The sequence below is a fragment of the Lemur catta genome, chromosome 11 (assembly GCF_020740605.2).
Source record: "Lemur catta isolate mLemCat1 chromosome 11, mLemCat1.pri, whole genome shotgun sequence".
NCBI classification, from domain to species: domain Eukaryota; kingdom Metazoa; phylum Chordata; class Mammalia; order Primates; family Lemuridae; genus Lemur; species Lemur catta.
In genome coordinates, this window is record NC_059138.1 from 87,954,433 (window position 1) to 87,972,955 (window position 18,523).

General features: G+C 60.8%; 1 protein-coding gene across 10 annotated transcripts in view; it reads right to left on the minus strand.

Moving 5' to 3' along the window:
* The window catches only part of CAMK2B (calcium/calmodulin dependent protein kinase II beta), a 100,238-nt gene that overhangs the window by 37,056 nt on the left and 44,659 nt on the right, over nt 1-18,523 (minus strand). For 9 of the 10 annotated variants that reach the window (XM_045565199.1, XM_045565193.1, XM_045565203.1 and 6 more), the window contains exon 3: nt 3,922-3,981. In XM_045565199.1, coding sequence (XP_045421155.1) covers nt 3,922-3,981 — 60 coding nt within the window. Of the gene's footprint in view, nt 1-3,921; nt 3,982-9,405; nt 9,578-18,523 lie in introns of those variants that run through there. The other variant, XM_045565201.1, reaches the window with a different exon arrangement.

The window sequence follows — 18,523 nt, forward strand, 5'->3', positions numbered from 1 at the left end:
ACGCCCTCACCCTGCAGCTCTGCCTGGTGCTGGGCCGGAGCCGGCAGGATGTGATGAATGAACAAACACAGAACGTACGAGCAAGGCTCGCGGGGACAGTGAGTGATTTCCGCATGGAGCACACAAACCAAGGCCTGTTTTCCTTGAGCTGGAGATGTGCCCTGCACCAAGCGGCAGATATTTTCTAGGAATGACTCATTTTGGACACTGCTCTCCCCCGTGCCGACTCTGTCCGCTGCTGGAACGACGAGGACAGTGACAGCCCGCTGTGTGGAGCAGTCCCTCCCTGCCCACCCGGCTGCTCGGAGCACTCTGCATGTGTTCATTCAACCTTCTCAACCACCCCTCACCCAAGAGGTTACGGATGAGGAAGCCGAAGCACAGAGAGGTTAAGGTTAAGGTCACAAAGCTCACAAAAGGCAGAGCAAGGCGTGGACTCAGGGCCAGTTCCCGTGGCACCGCCTCAGCCCTTGCTACTCGGGTCCTGGGAAGACAGGACTCACTGTCCCCCAGCACTCGAGACTGGGCCACAGGCACCGACAGGGTGAAGAGCAAACTCCTCCTCCCTGGTCCGCAGCCCCTGGGCCCCAGGCGCAAACCGCCGATGCAGCTGCAGCCCCTTCCTGGCACCCGCCAGCGCTGTCCTAGTTTCTGAGCGGCTGCCAGTGCCCTTCTTCCTCCGGCTCTGCCTCTCCCAAGGGCCCGGCCACATCATGTCCATGTGCCCAGGAACCTCAGCGTGGGCCCTGGGGCCCGGGCCTCAGCCCAGGGATCCCTGGGTGGCAGCAGCCCAGACCAACGCCCTTCTCAGCACCCACACCTCAGACAGATCACCCTCCATGGAGCCAGAGCTCGTAGCGCCAGCCCCGCCCCGCTACTTGTACCAGCTGTGTGACCTCGGGCAGGTAACTCAGCCCACTGAAGCCTCAGTCTGCCCCTCTGTGAAATGGATAAATAGCACCTACTCAAGGGGTTGTGAAGATTGATTATGTAACCTGAGTGAGGCTCCAAGGCACAGTGAGCGCTCGTAAGCCACAGTTCTGTTACTGTCACTGTCATCATCATCCGAGTGTGAGGAATCCCAGGTGACCGAAGCTCAGCTCCAGGGTCTGGGGCCCACTTAGGCGCCTGGGATGCTTTCCCAAGCTCGGAACAGAGAGACCCACTCCGTGTCTCTGCCCCAGGCCCGGCCGCCCAGCCTCCTGCCCTCTGCCCCCGCCCAGCCCCATCCTCAGAGAGTGAGGTCTCCCATGGCCCACGTCCTCTGTCAGCTCTCACCCACTGGCTGTCCACGAGCCGATGCTGACCTTGGCCAAGCAGGGCCCCCACCAGCTAAGGCACTCCCTGTGACCAATGTCCCCCCTTCCCACACGGCACCCTCTGGCCAACTTCTGTCCCAAGAGGAAGGCGCCTCCCACTTGGCTCACTGGACACCTGTTCCCTCTGGATCCCCTAAGACACAGCAGCCCCCAGGGCTCACTAACAGCCTCCTTCTAGCACTCTCCATAAAATCTCCCCCTCCTGACCCCTGTGTAGTGGGGGTCCAGCAGGGCGGCCCCCCTGAGCTGCCCCACCTGGGACCTGTTGCATGAAAATCACCCACTTGCAGCAGAGGAGGCCCCAGGCCCATGGAGGGAGGCACCCCGCGGAGCCCCCACGGCAGCGCCAAGGAGGCCCTGGTTACCCATGAAGCCTCTGCACTGTTCCTGGGGTGCTGCAGGGCCGCCCTCTTGGAGGGGGCTACCCCTGCCCTCAGGCCCCCGCCACCCCATGCAGGCGGCAGGGTGGGGTTGGGGCAGAGGCAGATGGGCTCTCAGGCACGCTGGCGTGGGTCCCAGCTCCTCGACAATGACACCCGGGGTGGGGAGTTGAGGCAGGGTGCACATGGATACCTTTTTATAAAACATTCTTAACATTTTATAAATAGTTACATACTTCCATGCACTTTTTACTGGTTTAGAAGAAAACCAACTAGCACATCAGACCTGCGATTTCACAGACAAGGCTAAGTAAAAAAGTGAACTGGCAGAAAACCTATTTAAATAAAAGCAGTAAGCAAGTTAACGCTGTGAGCAGAGTACAGTGGTGGCAAATAAAGCCCTGGGTCATATGTTAAGAGTCCAGTCTGGAAGCCTGGGTTAGGAGGATGGTGGTAAATCTTGTCGGGGGCGGGGGGTAACCTGCAGCACTCGACCACCTCACGGGAGGGCCTCAGGGGCAGGGCCCCTCCTCTCTTCCTGGCTCTGTGTCAGGGCTCCCCTCTGCTGAAGCCGCCCTTTCTCTGGGGCTGCACCCCTGCTGGGCAGAGGCTCAAGGGCCAGGACCCTAAGAGCCCGCCTGGGGCTGCAGCCTGGCCCTGGGGCCCAGAGTTGGGGCTCCTGTTTTCCATGCCAGGGCCCTGTTGGGTCCGAGGAGGGAGCATCTGTCCCCTGGGTGCCCACCTGCCCAGCTTGTTGGTGGAGCACCAGGAGAGGGAGGGTGTTCTAGCCCCTACGCCAGGCAGTGAGGATTTGCCAACTCCCTGAGCCAGGCCCAGGCTCCTGAACCAGCTGCACCTCATAGCCCCTGGATGTCCCTTTTGAACACAGATTCCTGGGCCCCATCCTGGCACCAGCGATTCAGAGCTTTGGAGGGAGGGCCCAGGAGTCCATTTGGCAAGCTCCTCAGGTGCCTCTGGGGCCAGAGTCAGCAGAGAGCAGCTGCCTCCCCAAGGCATCTCCGGATGCCCCTTGACATGGGCAAGGCCTGAGCTCCTGGACTCCTGAGAAGTCCCTAGAGACCAGCGTTGGAGAAGGATAGGCAGCTGCACACATGCACACGGGTCTGCACATGCACACGCGTGCTCCACAGGGGCTAGACGGCGGGGATGAGCCCGGAGCCATTGAAGGCGGGTGGGCAGCAGGGGCGAGTGACCCTGGGGAGATCAGAGCCGACTTCCAGGGTCTGCACACTCTGCAGTCCCCAGAGGTCCCAGAGCTGCATTTATGACCCCAACGTGGGCTCGGTCTGGGGCTTCGGGGAGGCAATCTGCAAGCAGAGGACCCGCACTCTCTGGGGCACTCGCTGCACGTGGCGGGTGGGCTGCGACCCAGATGCAGGCAGGTGACAGGGCTGCCAGGACGAGCCGGGTGGCTCATGTGCCGGAGCCCACAGCTCCTCGGCAGGGCCAGCATCCTCGATGCCAGAGACAAGGGCCAGGCCAGGAGGCCACCTCAGAGACCTTCCCCACGTGCCCGGCCAGTGAGGCTTGGACCAGCCACAGGCTCCAAATGCCCCCGTAGGGCAGCTGACTCTGGGACAGTGGTCCCTCCTCCCCAGGCAGGAGTTCCAGAAGCCCTGGACTAGCACAGGGGGACAGCCAGAGGGTGGCAGACCAAGGCTGCGTGTGGCAGGGTCTTTGATCAGACTTTGTTTTCCAAACTTTTAAACTTTCCTTTTGTAATCAGGCCATCTTATGGCTGCTTTGAAGTCACAGAATGTTTAGGTCTCTGTGTGTTCTCACCAGAATCACCGCTCAGTGTTCTGGGGGGTCACACGCTGGGGGCTGGCCCCATGGGGGGCTCTGCGAGGGGTATGTCGTGTACCTTTCTCGGCAGCCACTGTCACCAGTGCCACAGATGATGCACAGACAGAGCCGGGTGGGGAGGGAGCCTGTCTACTTGGGTGGAGGTGGGCACCAGAGCCCTGCCCCTGATCCCAAGGGGGGCTGTCCCCACTCTGCGCTTCCGGTCAAACAGGACGGCACCCTCAAGGTGGGAGTGGGGGTGGCAGAGAACGAGCTTCCTCAGGGGCTTCAGGTGGGACATTTCCTTGGAGAAGGAAAGGAAGTTCGGCCGCCCTTTGAAAGTCTGATATAGAAGCAGGAAAAGGCTGCTGTCTGGGAGAGGTGGGGACCTGCCCCTGCCCCTGGGGGCTGCTCACCGATGTTGGAATGCTTCAGAAGGCGGCAGATCCGAGCCTCTCTCTCCAGCTTCTGGTGATCTGGGGACAGAAAAGGAAAAGGTGTCACCTCCTGCCTCAACAGCTGGTCACCCGCGTCAGGAGAGGCCCCTGCAGGTGTGCAGGGCCTGCCAACCAAGAGAGGAGCAGAGGTGACCCAGCAGCAAGTGACCGTGCCCACCCAGGGATGCCATCGTGGCACCCCCTGGGCCGCGGGCTCCAGGGCTGAGCAGGCACAAGGCAGCAGGTGTCTGGGGTGAGAGGCGCACGGGAGGCCGCGAGGGGTGCCAACTTGGGGCTAAAAGTCTCCCCAGATGATTCCAAGAACACAAAGTGCTGCGTATTAGCAGAGAGCTGACTTAATCCTTCACTTATTTGTCCTAATTCCATACTTGGAGCTTTCCGCTGAAGCCAAGTCTGCTCTTCCGAGGCAGCGGTGGGGCTGCCAGAATGGGAGCGGTGGCGGTGGGGGTGTGCCCTCCGCCCGGCTGGCAGGAGGAAAGTGGAAAGCGTCAGAGTGCTTCTCCTGGGCAAGAGGAGCAAGCTGGCGGGTGCGGTGGCCACGCCTCTCCCCGCCAGGGCCCGGGACCGGTGCTGGGCAACGGGAGGCCTAGAGGCGCAGGGACACCGGGTGCTTGGGCCCCGCCTCCAGAGCAGAGGCCCGTGCCCCTAGGCATTGGGCAATTTATCAGCTAGAAATTTTATATTTCAAACAAGTGCCAGGAAGATTTTAAAAACTGATGGAGACTGCAGTGGCGAAAAAACAAAAGCCCCACATTTCCACTGTCAGGAGAAGGCAGGACTCCACGTGGCTACGGTCACACGCAGACCTGGTACAGCAAGGACAGGAAGGCCTCTGCCACACCCGCCCCAACATCCCAACACAGTGCTGGGGAGAAAAAGCAACGGCAAAGGAGTACCCAGAATGTGCCTCCTTCATACAAAGGTCGAGAGCAGATGATTGCTGGGGCACAGCCACGTGTGGGGGCACCAGCAGACAGATGGGGGCTTTCAGAGCTCAGAGTGGTGGCTGCCCCTGGGGTGGGATGTGCCTGGGGAGGGGGTGTCAGTGTCTGCAGCCCCCTACCCTGCTGAGTGCCAAGCTCCCCACAGGACAGGTGAGCAGGGCCCAGGGGCACGAGACTGCAGTGGGTGCTTCCTGCACCCAGGGAACACCCAGGAGCACCCATCGGCAGGGAAGGACGCAGCTGCCACTTAACAAAGATCCTGTGCTTGGGGGACATCGCCCACCTGCAGGAGGGACGGCCCGGCGGAGGCACATCTGTGGCCACTTCCTCTGGGGTGGTTGTGACAGCGGCGGTCTGGGGGCACAGAACATGCTTGAAAACATGCATGTGCCTTTCTTGAGTGGGAAAGCCACACGTGCCGACAGGAACAGCTCTGGGAATGGTGTCCTCGGGCTCTCCTTCCCTCCCAGGACAGGCACTCCGGCCTCGGGGAAAGGCTGACCCCTCCCTGCCCTGCTCTCCTGGCTCCCACCTGCCTTGGCTCAGCAGCCTGGCACCCCACGGGAGGGATCCGGAGGGGTCTGGCAGAACCCCCAGGTGGGACGGAGGGAGTCAGACCCTGCCCTGCCAGCAGCCCAGGTGTCTCCGCTGCCCACCTGCACGCCCAGCCCGGCAAGCTCCGTGCCGTCCTCTGAAGCCCACCCGCTCGCCCCTCCCCGCCCTCCCCGCTCCAGTGGGAGCTGAGGCTGGGCGGCATTCGCGATGGCTGAGACTGGACGCAGCCCAAGTGTCCGTCAATATTAGAACGGATAAATGAAACGTAATCACAACAGAATGCACATGTGTGGCATCCGTGTTTCCATCTGCATGAAGCTCAAAAACAGGCAGCACTGGACATAGCCGGGGGGCCGTACACACAAGGCCCAACTCTAGCGGAAAGCAGGGGACCAAGCACTGCGACCTCCCGCCTCTGTTCCCTCTGCAGGTGGAGTCGGCAGGGCTTCAAGGGTGCAGGGCGGTGAGTTCGTGGGGCTGTTTTTTGCTTTCGTAATGTTTTTCTTGAAGTTACTGTTCTGAACATTCATCAAACTTAGAGAAGCAGTGCGAGGACAGCATGGAGTGCTCTTGTGCAGCTCTTCGTACTACCGCCCCTCTCCCTCCACGTGCACCGACTTGCTTCTGAAGCATCTGGGAGCAGGTACACGAGCCACCAGACGCCCCTTACATAATCCCAACGCAGGTATCAGATGCAGCAACTCTAGTGCAGACACCACACTCATCTCTCCGCTCCACCTTCCACAGCCCAACTCTCCAACCTCCCCAGTGACGCTGACAGCTAACCTGCCCCCAGGACAGGACCCCGTCCCAGATAACGGACGACGCTGGAGCCAGGCTGAGGGAAGGGAGGTAGGCAGACCAGGGTAGATAGTTTGCTTTTGGAAAATTGTCTGATTATAGTTAAATAAATAGAATCATAAACAGAAACCAGGAGGAAAATGCAATTGTGAATCCATTTTCCTGGGACGCAGATAATTTACAGGGCTGTTTTATTACTGAAACATCTCTGAGACCAGAGCCCCAGCCACAAGGTCATAGCTACTCCTGAGCGTGTATTCAGGGAGATAAATTATTGGTATGGAGGCACCTGACTGCACAGTGCCGGCACGAGGCGTCCACCCACAGCCATGTAGGTCACTGGCGGGTCCCCTTTCTGTAACATGCACAATAGCACCTTGGCCACCTCTCCCGGCAGCCCCTGTGGGGGAGTGCTCAGGGAGCTGCCTTGACACTATAAACCTGTGGTCCCCAACCCCCGGGTCCCAGTCTGTGGCCTGTTAGCAACCGAGGAGCCAGGCTGAGCATCTCAGCTTCGCCCCCGCCCCACCCCCTGTCTGTGGAAAAATTGTCTTCCATGAAACTTAGGAACCCGGGTCACACAGCAGGAGGTGAGTGGAGGGCAGGCCAGCGAAGCTTCACCTGTATTTACAGCCGCTCCCCATCACTCGCATCACAGCCTGAGCTCCACACCCCCCACAATCCTTCTGTGGAAAAATTGTCTTCCATGAAACCGGTCCCTGGGGCCAAAAAGGTTGGGGACCGCTGCTATAAACCAAGACACAAAGTCAAAGCTGGTAACACCCAGACACAACGTTGTTAACAGTGCTTCACTCTGGGTGGCAGAACTGTGGGTAGTTTCGTTTTACTCTTTATACTTCTGCCCCTCGATCTTGACAATGAGCATGTGTTACTTTTACAATTTGGCAAAACATTTGTTTTTCAAAAAGATTTTGATCCTGTCCCCAGTGAGCAAGCCACTGGTTCAATATGATGAGGATGTCCCATAAAATCTGCTACGGGAACATTTGCCCTCGAATTTGAAAACACCAGGCCAAGAAAGAAGATCTAAGCACGAGGGGAGGGGCCGGCGGCTGTCTCCGCCCAGCTCCGACAGCTGCATCGCAGGACAGGCCGTGTCATGTGGGCAAGAATCCAGCTCCCGACTCTGTGGACACCCTGTGATTTTCTTCCCATGAAGTCAGGGCCCTTATTCCTGGATGCCAAATTAACATCGTAAACCCCCTGTCATGGACAAGGTTAAGTAAGTTAAATTTAACCAAATTCAGTTCCCAAGAAACGTGTGCTGGCTCTAAACAGTCCAATGGAACCTGGGAGGACCCCAGCTCCCTCCTGTTCCCTGCTCCAGGCAGTGACCCGAGTGGTCACACCTGCCTGCCAGCCTCATTCTGGGGGGCTCTGGCCCCTGAGGGACCCACCTGGACTCGGGAGACCACGGCGGTGGCCACTGAGCAGGACCAGACTCCAGCGGGCCTGGAGCGAGACTGCAGCCAGGAGGCCACGCCATCTGCCTCAGGTGCCCACCCTGCCCAGGGCCCCTCGGCACCCCTGGGACCCCAGCCCCGGATCCCATCGTGGGGGAGGTCCCAAGAGTCCTCCTGAGCGGCTGGGCCCACTGCAGTGATGTCCTGGCCAGGGCTGGGCAGTGAGTCACCCAGCTCGCCCACCAGGAGGGACTCCCAGGTGTGGGGGCTGCGGAGGTAGAAGGCCAGGCCGGCCTTGGCCCAGCCCCAGGGCTGTGTCCAGGTTCGCTGAGGGCCCTGGGCTGGGGGTGCTCAGGGCCACCTAAGGCCTGAGATCATCCTCACTGCCATGTCCCACAGCCGCAGGGATGTCTGTGCGGTTAACATTTTACTGGGTAGTACTGACACATGTCACAGCATAGATGCCACACCTCTGTGGCTTGTGAAACCAATGACAAGTAAAGCCCAAGAACATGCCCGATGGGGCGGTGACTGTTGACTCCCCAGAAGGCGTTAGGTCCCCTCTCCCGTTGGTGTTGGGCCCCGCCTCTCATCACCTCCCTGTGTGCACTGGTCCCAGGACTGCAGTGCCCCTTCACGCCGAGTTTTCCCTGGAGGACAACCTTTGAGACGGGATGTGAGACAGAAGGTAGGGGCCAGAGAGTGGGGCACAGGCCAAGCCCCTCTCAACCTCCAGGGAAGCCCACCCCACCAAGGGAAGGCCCCTCTGCCCTTCTGCTCTCGTTCTTCCTTCTCTTACCAAAAGACCCCTGGCCAGCACTGACTGAGGCCCTTGGGGCTCCAGGGAGAGACAGGCCCTGGGCTGTCAGGAGCTGGTGACAGCAGTGATATGAGCCCCTTGTTACAGCAGAGAGATGAGCAGAGTGTCCTGAGGCCCTGATTCTGCCTGCGGGAGACTCAAGGGGTGATGCTTGAGTGGGGTTTTGGAGGATGAGTAGGAGTTTGCCTTCTCTTGCTGGCAAAAGACTCGCTTCTCACACCCCCCTGCAGTGTGAAGCTTGGAAAGACAGCTCATGAGTTCAACTATCTCCTAAATGCTTGGGCATCTATAGAATCTGCACCCCAAACGGAGACAAGGGCATATGTGTGTGGGCCTATATTTAAGCCAGAAGATGGCTGGCTCATTCAGCTTGGAGGAAATCCTACACACACGCACACGTGTGTACACATTTACACACCTGCTCCCCAAGGGGGCTGGCTCAGAGAGATGCTGGCAAAAGCATAGCTATTTATTTCTCCTACCAGAGAAACATCCCACAGATAAAATACAGCGTTCATTTATAACCCATAAAAGCATTTATCAAAAAAAAAAACCCAAAATAAAAAAAAACAAAAACAATTGTACTCCGAGAGATCAGGCTAAACTGGAGCCTGCAATTATCCGCCCGCCTGCCTGAGTTCTAATGATAGCGCCGCATCCTCGACTCCACCCCTTGGGGAATGCCCAGGCCTGGAAGCTTCTCCGAGTGATTTGGCTACAATCTCCGTGCAGAGCCCTGGCCTGCCAGAGTGTCCACCCTGCAGACCTGCACCCTGGGTGCCCCCCAAGGTCAGCAGAATGTGTGGGACACAGGTGGGCTCAGTGGCCACCGAGGGACACGGAAGAGTCGTGGCCCCAGTCGCACACCCACCGCTGGGCTCATCTCCCGCAGGCTCACCAGCAGCCCCAGAGGACACCGAGGACGCGGAAGCCACCCCCAGTGCACAGGGAGGCAGACAGCTGAGCCAGGACTTGAAGCCAAGGCCTCTCTCTGAAGTGCAGGGGCCTCTGGAATGATGCCACTTGGTCTGCGTCCCCTGCTGCTCTCCGGGCTGGTGTGCAGCGTCTGCCTCTGCCCCCTGCGGAACCCGCTATGTACTTCCTGCAGATGCGGGCTGCACAGGGGAGGGGAGACAGCCCCATGCCAGCACAAGGGGGGCTCACAAGGGCCGGGGGGGGGCAAGGCTCCCCTCCCCCCTCGCCCCACAGCCTTCTCCAAACCACAGCGAGATCCCTGCCAGTGTGGGTCGCCCACCTGCAGAAGCCTGACCAAGGCCAAGCAAAGCACTCGCGCTTGTGGGGAAGGACAATGCCTGGCTACGTCCGCCTGGACAGCACATCAACCAACGCTCAACCGTTTCAGGAGCGGGGACCACAGAGCCCCCCAAGAATGGCCATTTCCAAACCCACAGGCCCCTTTCAGAAGCCTTGGTGTGGTGCTCCCAGGGGCCAGGGAGGGGAGTGGGGCTCCTCTGGGCTGTCACTGTGCTGGTGGGCTGGTGGCTGGCACCCATCAGTGTGAACGTGACAGGGCAGAAGCGGCCCCAAGGTGCCCATGGCCAAGCGCAGGAGGAGACAGGGCTGGGACACAGGCACATGCCACGTGACCCGTCCTGGAGCACCTGCCACATGCCAGGTGCCGTCTGTTCTGTGCGCTACAGGCATTAACCCATTTAATTCCAAAAACGCCCTGAGAGACCAGGAGTGGCAGGGAAGAGACTGCAGACCAGCTCCTCCCGACTCAGGTGCTGTGGCATCCCTGCAGGGTCATCCTTAGCTGGGGTCCCCTGAGCTCGTGGAGGGTGGTGGGAGAGGAGCAGCTAGCAGAGGTGGGGGGACACTGACCCCGGCCCTGTGCACTGCAGAGTGAGGTGTGAGCCAGAGACGAGGCGATGGTATGGCCAGTGCACCCCGTGGGAGGAGGGTCTGACACAGCAGAGGCCACAGGCCTGCAAGAGGAGTCAGGGTCGTGTTGTTTAGTAAATCTCCGCCGCTCGCTCCCTGTCATTGCCCTTCTCTCCAGCGCCAAGATGGAGCCCAGGATTGGGGTGGCGGAGGCTCCTCTGCCCACCCAGGCCCCCAACGCCATCCTCCACCCTCCCTGGCGCCCTACTCCCTAGCAGTGGGTGACTCACAGCGGGGCCGGGGGGGGGGGGGGCGGTGAGCAGGAGGAGCCAGGGAGAGGGACAGGAGAGCGTGGGTGGGCGCCAGGCCCCCCGCCAGCTGCCAGGAGAAACAGCAGTGCTGTCACCCCCAGGAGGACACCGGGGGCACCGGGGGTGGGGGAGAGGAGGGGCAGGAGGGGAGGCTCCTCTTGCCCCCACGCTGGTTCCAGGGCCTCTGGAATTGTCAGCCCCGGATGCCGGGAGGAGGCTGGGCACCCGTCTGTCTGATGCTCCAGATTCTGGCGGGGTTGAGGCCCCACTCCCTGCACCTTCATCACGTGGGCAAGACCCAGGTGACCCGCGCTGCCTGTCGTAGCTGCCTGCACCATCAGACGGCACGAGAGAGCTTTCTAGAATCGTAGAAGGCTCACGAGTGTCCACACCGCACCCCAGCCAGGCACAGCCCGAGCACTGTCTGGTACCAACACGTTTAACCCAGCTCTCCCAGTTCGCTGCGGTTTAAACTCGTCTACGCTTTCACCCTCCTAAGGGGCAGAGCGCCCTCAGGAGCCGGGCGGTCAGCCCTTGTGGCACTGAGCCACCGGGCCACACCCCAGTAGGATATCCTGGACCTCCACACCAAGCCGGTGGAATCTGGCCTTTCTCTCCTTTTGGCTTTGCCCCGGCAGGCGTGCGGGCACGATGACAGCCCTCGGCGTCCCAGTAGGAAGGGGAGACTGGCCTTGGGGCAGGAGCAGGGATGGCGGGCAGAGTTCAGGTCTCAGTGCTGGCACTTGCCAACCTGGGCTTCTGGCCAGTCCCCTTGGCTCTGACCTTGGCAGGCAGTGGGGGGAGGGGGTGGCTTCCAGGCAAAGGCTTCCAGCAGCCCCTCTGCTCTGGCCCTCCGGCCTGGGCAACGAGGAATGAAACCAGCTCGGACCCCAGAGTCAGCTCAGGGCCATGCTGCAAGGCCTGCCCATGCAGTCTTGGGGTGCAGGCCAGTTTAGGGTCCAAAAAAAGGTGGTGGGCAGATCCTAGCCGTTCCTCCTAAAAGGAAAATTTCTTCTTGAGAATGAACGAAGAGCCCTGTGAGTCCACCCAGAGTAACGGCTTCTGTCTGCTGATCCCCAGCTCTGGGCAGGCCTGTGAGCTGTCACCGTGCCACAAGGCAGGGCTGCTATGACGTCCCCCCAGCTTCCCGACGGGGGCACGGGCACAGGGAGGCTGGGTAGAGGAGGAGCGGGACCCCGGCGGAGGAGGAGGGGCCTACCCCCAGGAGCGGGCTGCACTTCGGGAAGCCGCTGCCACCTCCTCCTCTTCCTTCCTGTGAGACTTCAGAGGCTGCCAAGCCCAGTCCCCAAGGCGGGGTAGCAGGCACCACTTCCCACGTGTGTGACCCGAGCCTGCCCTCCCTCTGGGGACCTCGGTGGGCATGGCGGGTGGCGGGGCTGACACCCAAATAGTAGATCTGAGGCTAGAACCGCCCTGGCTCTGAGGCCTGGGGCCAGGTCAGCATCCTCTGGGGGGATCCAGGTGGTGTCACAGGGGCTGGGGCAGTGGAGGGGCGGGTGCACCAGGGTCCCCGAGAAAGCCCAGTCAGGCTGAGCCCCCCGACGAAGGTGCAAAGAGGCGGCTCTCGCTGTGGTTTTCTGTGCATGTTTCGTTTTAAAAAGGCAACACAGAAACCAGCAATTAACCCGCCAGCATCAGCCAGCAGCTACACCGCCCCGCAAGAGGCATCTGTGTGCGTGTCCTGCAGCTGCCTGCCACCTCGCTGTCAGGGCTCTCGGGGACCCTGGCAACCCGCGTCGGAGGATCCTGCCCCTCTGCATATGCATGTCACCCACAGCACAGCTGGGGGCCTCGGAGCTGTTTGCCAACCCCCCGGGGATGAGTCCCACCATTCCGGGGGCCTGGGCAGGGATGGGGACAACAGAGCCATCCTCTACCACGTGGGGGCATCACAGCTTTGAAACAGAGATATGGCTTGGAATTCCCACTCTGTCGTGCCAAGCAGGGCTGAGGGGTAAGGCCTAAAATTAATGCCAATGTTATGCGTTACCTTGACCTGTCGTGAAACCAGGAAGGCCGAGTGGACTCACTGCCTGTACCCTGCTCCCGTGGCTAAGCCCCTGCCAGCCAGGCCTCCTCACTGCAGGGGCCAGGCACGGTTCCTGCTCATCCCTGAGTAGCAGGTTGCAGTTTTCTGCCAACCCACGGAATTATTCAAGCCAGCCAAAACTTCCTCTAGTGGAAACCAGAGGCCGCCGCACCCTCCTGTTACTACAGAGCCTGCCTCCCCCGGCCCCTGCTGTTCGCTCTGTTCCGAGGGCAGAGCCCTCCTCCCCGGCCCGGAGTGTTTGAGAGCACATCCAGGGTGCTGTGCGTTCCGCCATCCCCATAACCCTCGGGCAGGATCCCACCCTCACATACGGCGTGGACAGGAGGCGATTTAAACAAAGGTGCCTGCACTCTTGAGTTCTCAGTTTTGTCAACTGTAAAGTGGGAATAATACGCTCTCCAGAGTGGCAGGGCATGGTGACAGGAGGTGCTAGTGGCTGTGTCCTCTTCCAGCCCTGGTGCAGTGAGTCCTCCACCTGGGGTAGGGTCTCCCTGCACACACAGGCCCCAGAAGAGCCCACCTCTCCACAGACACACGGTGGCTTTCTCCTGGGACAGAGGGGTCGCTGTGGCTCTGTGAGGTTGACTCAGCACTGTGACCCTGAACACGCTCGTGGCATCGAGCATGAACTGCATGCTTCCTGGCTCGGGCCAGATCCCTCAGGGTGAGGGACACACCTTGCCAGGGTCCTACTCTCAAAGACGAGGCCCAGACTCCACAAGGCCAGGCTCAGGCCACGTGGGGCTCCCTCCAGGGCCACGCCCCTGACTGCAGCTCCCGACCACTGTGGCCTTATGCCCAGCCTCCTCCTCCGCCTCCCACTCTGCCCACCACGTCCTGCTTGTCCTTTCCAGAGACCGGACAGCTGGCTGGATGTTCCCATGCACCCCTGACTGGATGCCTGGGGGCCCCACCCAGCCTGCAGCCTGAGGCCAGGGAGGAGGCTTTACCGCATTTCTACAGTGACGGAGGACAATCAACAGAGAAGGCCATGCAACAGAGGCCCAGTGGCCAGCAGCCCAGCACACTTACCAACCGGCCCTTCCCAGAATGCCACCAGATGTGAGCATCCTCACACCCCTGCCCTCTGCCGGCAGGGGAGGCTGCAGACCCTCACCCTTCACCCGCTGTTCCCCTTGCTAACCTTCCTGCTAACGTCACTAAACCCACCATGACCTTCTGTGGCGCTAGAGTCCAGAAAGGCCCAGGCCTGGGCCTCCATCACAGCCACGCAGCCAGGGGGTCCCTGCTGCACGGGACAGCCTGAGCTCACACCAGCCGCTGCTGCAGCCCACGCACCACCAGCGCCCATCTCGCGACTCCCACAGCGGGGCCAGGGAGGGAGGCTGCGGCCCCAGGCTCTGCCTTCATCTCAGGCTCCCCCTTCGTGGGAGATGACTCAGCTGACGGATTTTGAGCCTGATTGTTCGGCTCCGGCCTGCTGGGTCTCTACCGTCCGATCAGGGGATCCCAGTTGGCAGCACTAATCACCACCCTGGAGCTGGGGTTAGGGCTCCCCCAGTCGACGTGCAGACGTTGCAAACATCGTGACCCTGAGAGCACCTGTGGCCCTGGGGACAGAGGACAGTGGCTTCCTACAGGGGAGACGTCCACCCAGGGCCCCTGGCACTGTCCAGTCCTCCCTATAGCTGTTCCTCACTCGAGCTTCGTCCTCACTGTCCAGTTCCAGACTTTTCCAGCACCATCCTCACCAGTGTGGCAAAGGCCAAAGCACTGCCGGCCCCAAGCCCTGTCCCTGGCCCCAGCCCCACACCTGGGCACTTCCCCTCCTGTCTGGGCGGTCCCAGGGGCCTGCACGTTCACCTCAGTGGGCAGGCGGGGCTGGTGGGGGCTCTGCCCACACTGGCAGAACCAGCTCCTCAAACCTTGGGCTCCCAGGCCTTGGGTTCAGCCAGCCCCTCTGACCCTCGCTCACCTCCTGGGGCAGGCAGAGCGTAGCAGTTAGGACCCCTCCAGATTTGGGGAAAGTCAGTGCTGGAAGAGCCAGGTAGCACTGGGGCCAATCTTCCACCCATTTTACAGAAAAGGGAACTGAGGCAGGGAGGGAGGTAGGCCACCATGACCCAGAACCCAGCCCCCACCTCCTCCCTCTGTCAGGAGCCTTTTCTCCCACGGGCAAGCTGATGCGGTTCAACCCCAGCCCCCAGCCCTGCAAGAAGGTGAGGGGACCCCCTGGAAACCCCGCAGTGCCTCCTTCTAGACAGGACTGGCCCATGAAACGGGCCCACAAGTACCTCAAGTTCACAGAGGCGTCCTCCCTGATAGCCATTCCTCCTCCCACCCGCCCCTGCTCAGGAACTCCTCCCTCACCGCTTGGGCCCTCCATGTGCCAGCGGGGTGGGCACTGCTCCTGCACACAGCTCAGGGGGCTCGGGAACCTGGCGCTGCACTCAGGCCAATGGGCCCCATGGCCCCTGGGACTCAGCTTGCACATGGGGCCACACCCCAGAGCCAGCGAGCAGCCACCTCGCCAGTGAGGCCACCGGGAACCAGGGCCCTCCACACTGCCAGGCGCCCTGTTCCTCTTCTGATCCTCCTCTGGGCCCTGCTCAGGAGCCTTTGACTAAGCCCGTTCGGTTTATGAACAAGCAAAACCTGCTCTTGCAGCCGCCTTGCTCAGCACGGCCAGATGAAACACAGGATGCCCAGTTAAGTTTGAATTTCAGACAGAGGACAAATTTTTTTAGTAAAATTATGTCCCAATTTCAGATGAACAATGAATAATTTTTAGTATAAATACGTCTTAAACTTCTTTACTGTTTATCTGAAAATCAATGTGAATTGCTAAATCTGGCAGCCCCAGCCTGGTTTCCTTACCACTCCTTGGTGGTCCCCCCCAGGGGGTGGGAGTGTGGTGCCCACCTGGCTCTCCAACCCCCTCTGCACCTGCAGGCAGGGCCCCTCCCTAAAACCCAAGGCCTGGCAATAGAACCTGGCAGGGACCGGTCACCATCCTGTTAAAGGTGGACCCTAGGGCTGGGAGGGGCAGTTCCCAGGGGGAGGGACCCCCCTCCTGCTCACCTTCCACGTTCCTAGGGAGCAAACTTGAGGGTAGAAGTGCACAGGGTTGGTTGGGGGTCTAAGCTCTAAGGCTGTTCCCTCTGGCCAGGGGCCACCCAGGGAAGGGAGGGGAAGGGAGGGGAGGGAAGGAGGTCACTGAGCTGGGGGGGGGGGCAGGGAAGAAAGGGAGAGGGGAGGGGAGGGGAGGGAAGGGGAGGGAGTGCTCAACTGGGGAGGAAAGGGGTCCCCAGGCTGCGGAAGGGAAGGCGTCTGTAGGCCCAGGGTGGGTGGGGAGGGTCCCCAGGCTGAGAAGGGGAAGGTGCTGCTACAGGCATGTTCCCAGCTGCCCCTGCAATGCGGAGCAGTGCCTTGTCCTCTATTAACCCAGTTCCACGGGTGCTGCCAACCACGCACTCAGTATCCCCTGAGTAGGGGTCACTTTCCTGGCTGTGGGTCATGGGGTACCCACGTAAAGCACAGAAGCCCTGAGACGCAAGCCCCGCACTGGCCTGCTGCACACATGGGCCCAGGCAGGTTTCAGGTTGGGGGTGCAGGCCTCCCCTCAGCTGCTGTCCCCACCCTGGGGGCAGGCCCAGCCCCAGAGACCCCCGAGACCCCAGATAGGCCCTCCCCATCACTCCTTTAGGCAGGGGCTGCCCCCCAAGACTAGGCCCTAGGGAGGCCAGGTGCCCTGGAGAGGGAGCTGGGGGCAGGTCAGCACCACCCACCTGTGAGTGACCCCCTCACCCGTGAGGTGAGCCCCGCCTGGGAGCCCCACGCTGGCCCAACCCTCAGCCCACCCCAGCTGGGTAAAACCTAGAGCTCCCCACATCCAGGCTCTGCTAACTCCTGTCTGTGGGACCCAGAGCATCTTTCAGCTTCCACAGGACTCAGTTTCCCCCTCTGTAAACTGGGAGCCCACACTGACCTCGGAGGGTGTGAAGATGCGGAGGTGAGTGCCGCTGGTGTCAGGGCACGCGAGCCCCCGCCCGAGCTTGGGGCCTGTTCCAGGGCAGCGTCCCCCAGCCCGATCTCCCCGGTGTGGGCCCACTAACCACGGTCACCCCTCTGCCCCTGCTCCCTGAGCCGCTCACTTCCACACAGGGTGCGTCCAATGAAGGTACAACAAAACTTCCCCCCAAAAGGACAGCCATTCAGTGTCGACAATGAGCTGCGGGGACAGACAAGAACAACTAGAAATGTGTGCCTAATAATCTCCTTACCCACAGGCAATTAATTTCCTGCTAACTGGCCAGGCTCGGTGGCTCACGCCTGTAATCCTAGCACTCTGGGAGGCTGAGGCAGGAGGATGGCTTGAGGTCAGGCGTTCAAGACCAGCCTGAGCAAGAGCAAGACCTAAATATAGAAAAATTAGCCAGGTGTGGCGTGCACCTGTAGTTTCAGCGGCTCAGGAGGCAGGAGGATCACTTGAGCCCAGGAGTTCAAGGTTGCAGTGAGCTGTGATGACGCCACTGCACTCTGGCAAGACTCTGTCTCAAAAAAAAAAACATTTCCGCTAACTGCCTTTGTTAACAGTAGTTTAATAATCTCTAAATATTCAGTACATTCAAAGACTCTGAATGTCTCACAGTCCTCTATTTAATTAAGTATTAAATTTTAAAAATCTAACTGCTACAGCCTTTGGTGTGAACTGGTGCAATTCGGCAGCGTCCTGGTGGTCGGCTGGTCGGTTGCTGGGCGGCCTGAACTTTCCTGTGCCCGGTGCCAGCTCCTTTCTCTCTGCAGCCACATGCTACCTGACGGTTCTTGTCACCAGGCCTCAGCCCTGGACAGCTCTGGACAGGCAGGGAGTGTGGGGACACAGCACCTCCGGCTGTGCTTGGGGTGGGGATGCCCGAGGAGCCGATGCCCGAGGCGCAGGTGAGGCCCCCACACTGCCACTGGCCTCAAGTAAGGGGGGGGAATGCAGTTGGGGGTGGGGCAGGCTGCTAGAGCACCCCTCCAGGCCTTCTTCCCACCCCCACCCCCCGAATAACAGCGTGGAGGGAGAGAGCAGGCCAGACAGGAGGGGGGCGCTTCCCCCATGCGTTCACAGCTCTGGGCCGGGAGCTGGGAGGCCGCCAGATGCCCCAGCTGCGTCTGCCCCCAGGGAGCACGTGGTCAGCTGAGAAACAGCCATGGGCGACTGACGCGGGTGACTGACACGGCCTAGGGAGCTCCAAGTGGGTGGCCGGCTGCTGGTGGGAGGATCCATGTCAGCTTCATGGGGGAGGGGGCCCTGAGGCTCACAGGCTGGGCAGGACGGAGGGCACCAGAAAGCTGCAGGGGTGTCCAGGCAGGGTCGCAGCTGTCAGGCCAGGGAGGGAGGCAGCAAGGTGGAGAGGCCCAGGGCCCTGTGGTCATGGCCACATTCCGTAGCCAGGGAGGGCCAGTCTCTCCCTAAGCACCTCCCACCTCCAGCCCTCGCAATGTCCCTCTGAGGGAGACACTATTTCTATCCCCATTTTACGGCTGGGGAAACCGAGGTGTAGGGTGGCTAAGGAACCCGGCCAAGGTCAGACAGCTGGGCAGTCAGGGCCAGAGCTGGGCATTCGCCTGGAGGTGAGGTGCCCATGGCGGGCTCCGAGAGCCGGTCCAGACGCTCAGTCAGGAAAGCCCAGAGGGTCTGGGGAGGGTCGGAGGAAATCAGGTGTGGGGGGGTCCAAGGCAGCGGAGGCACAGGACAGAGCCCCCAGACCAAGGTGGGTGGTGAATGCAAGATTCTGTGTGCTGAAGGGGCTGGGAAGGAAGTGCCAGGTGCCTTCCCT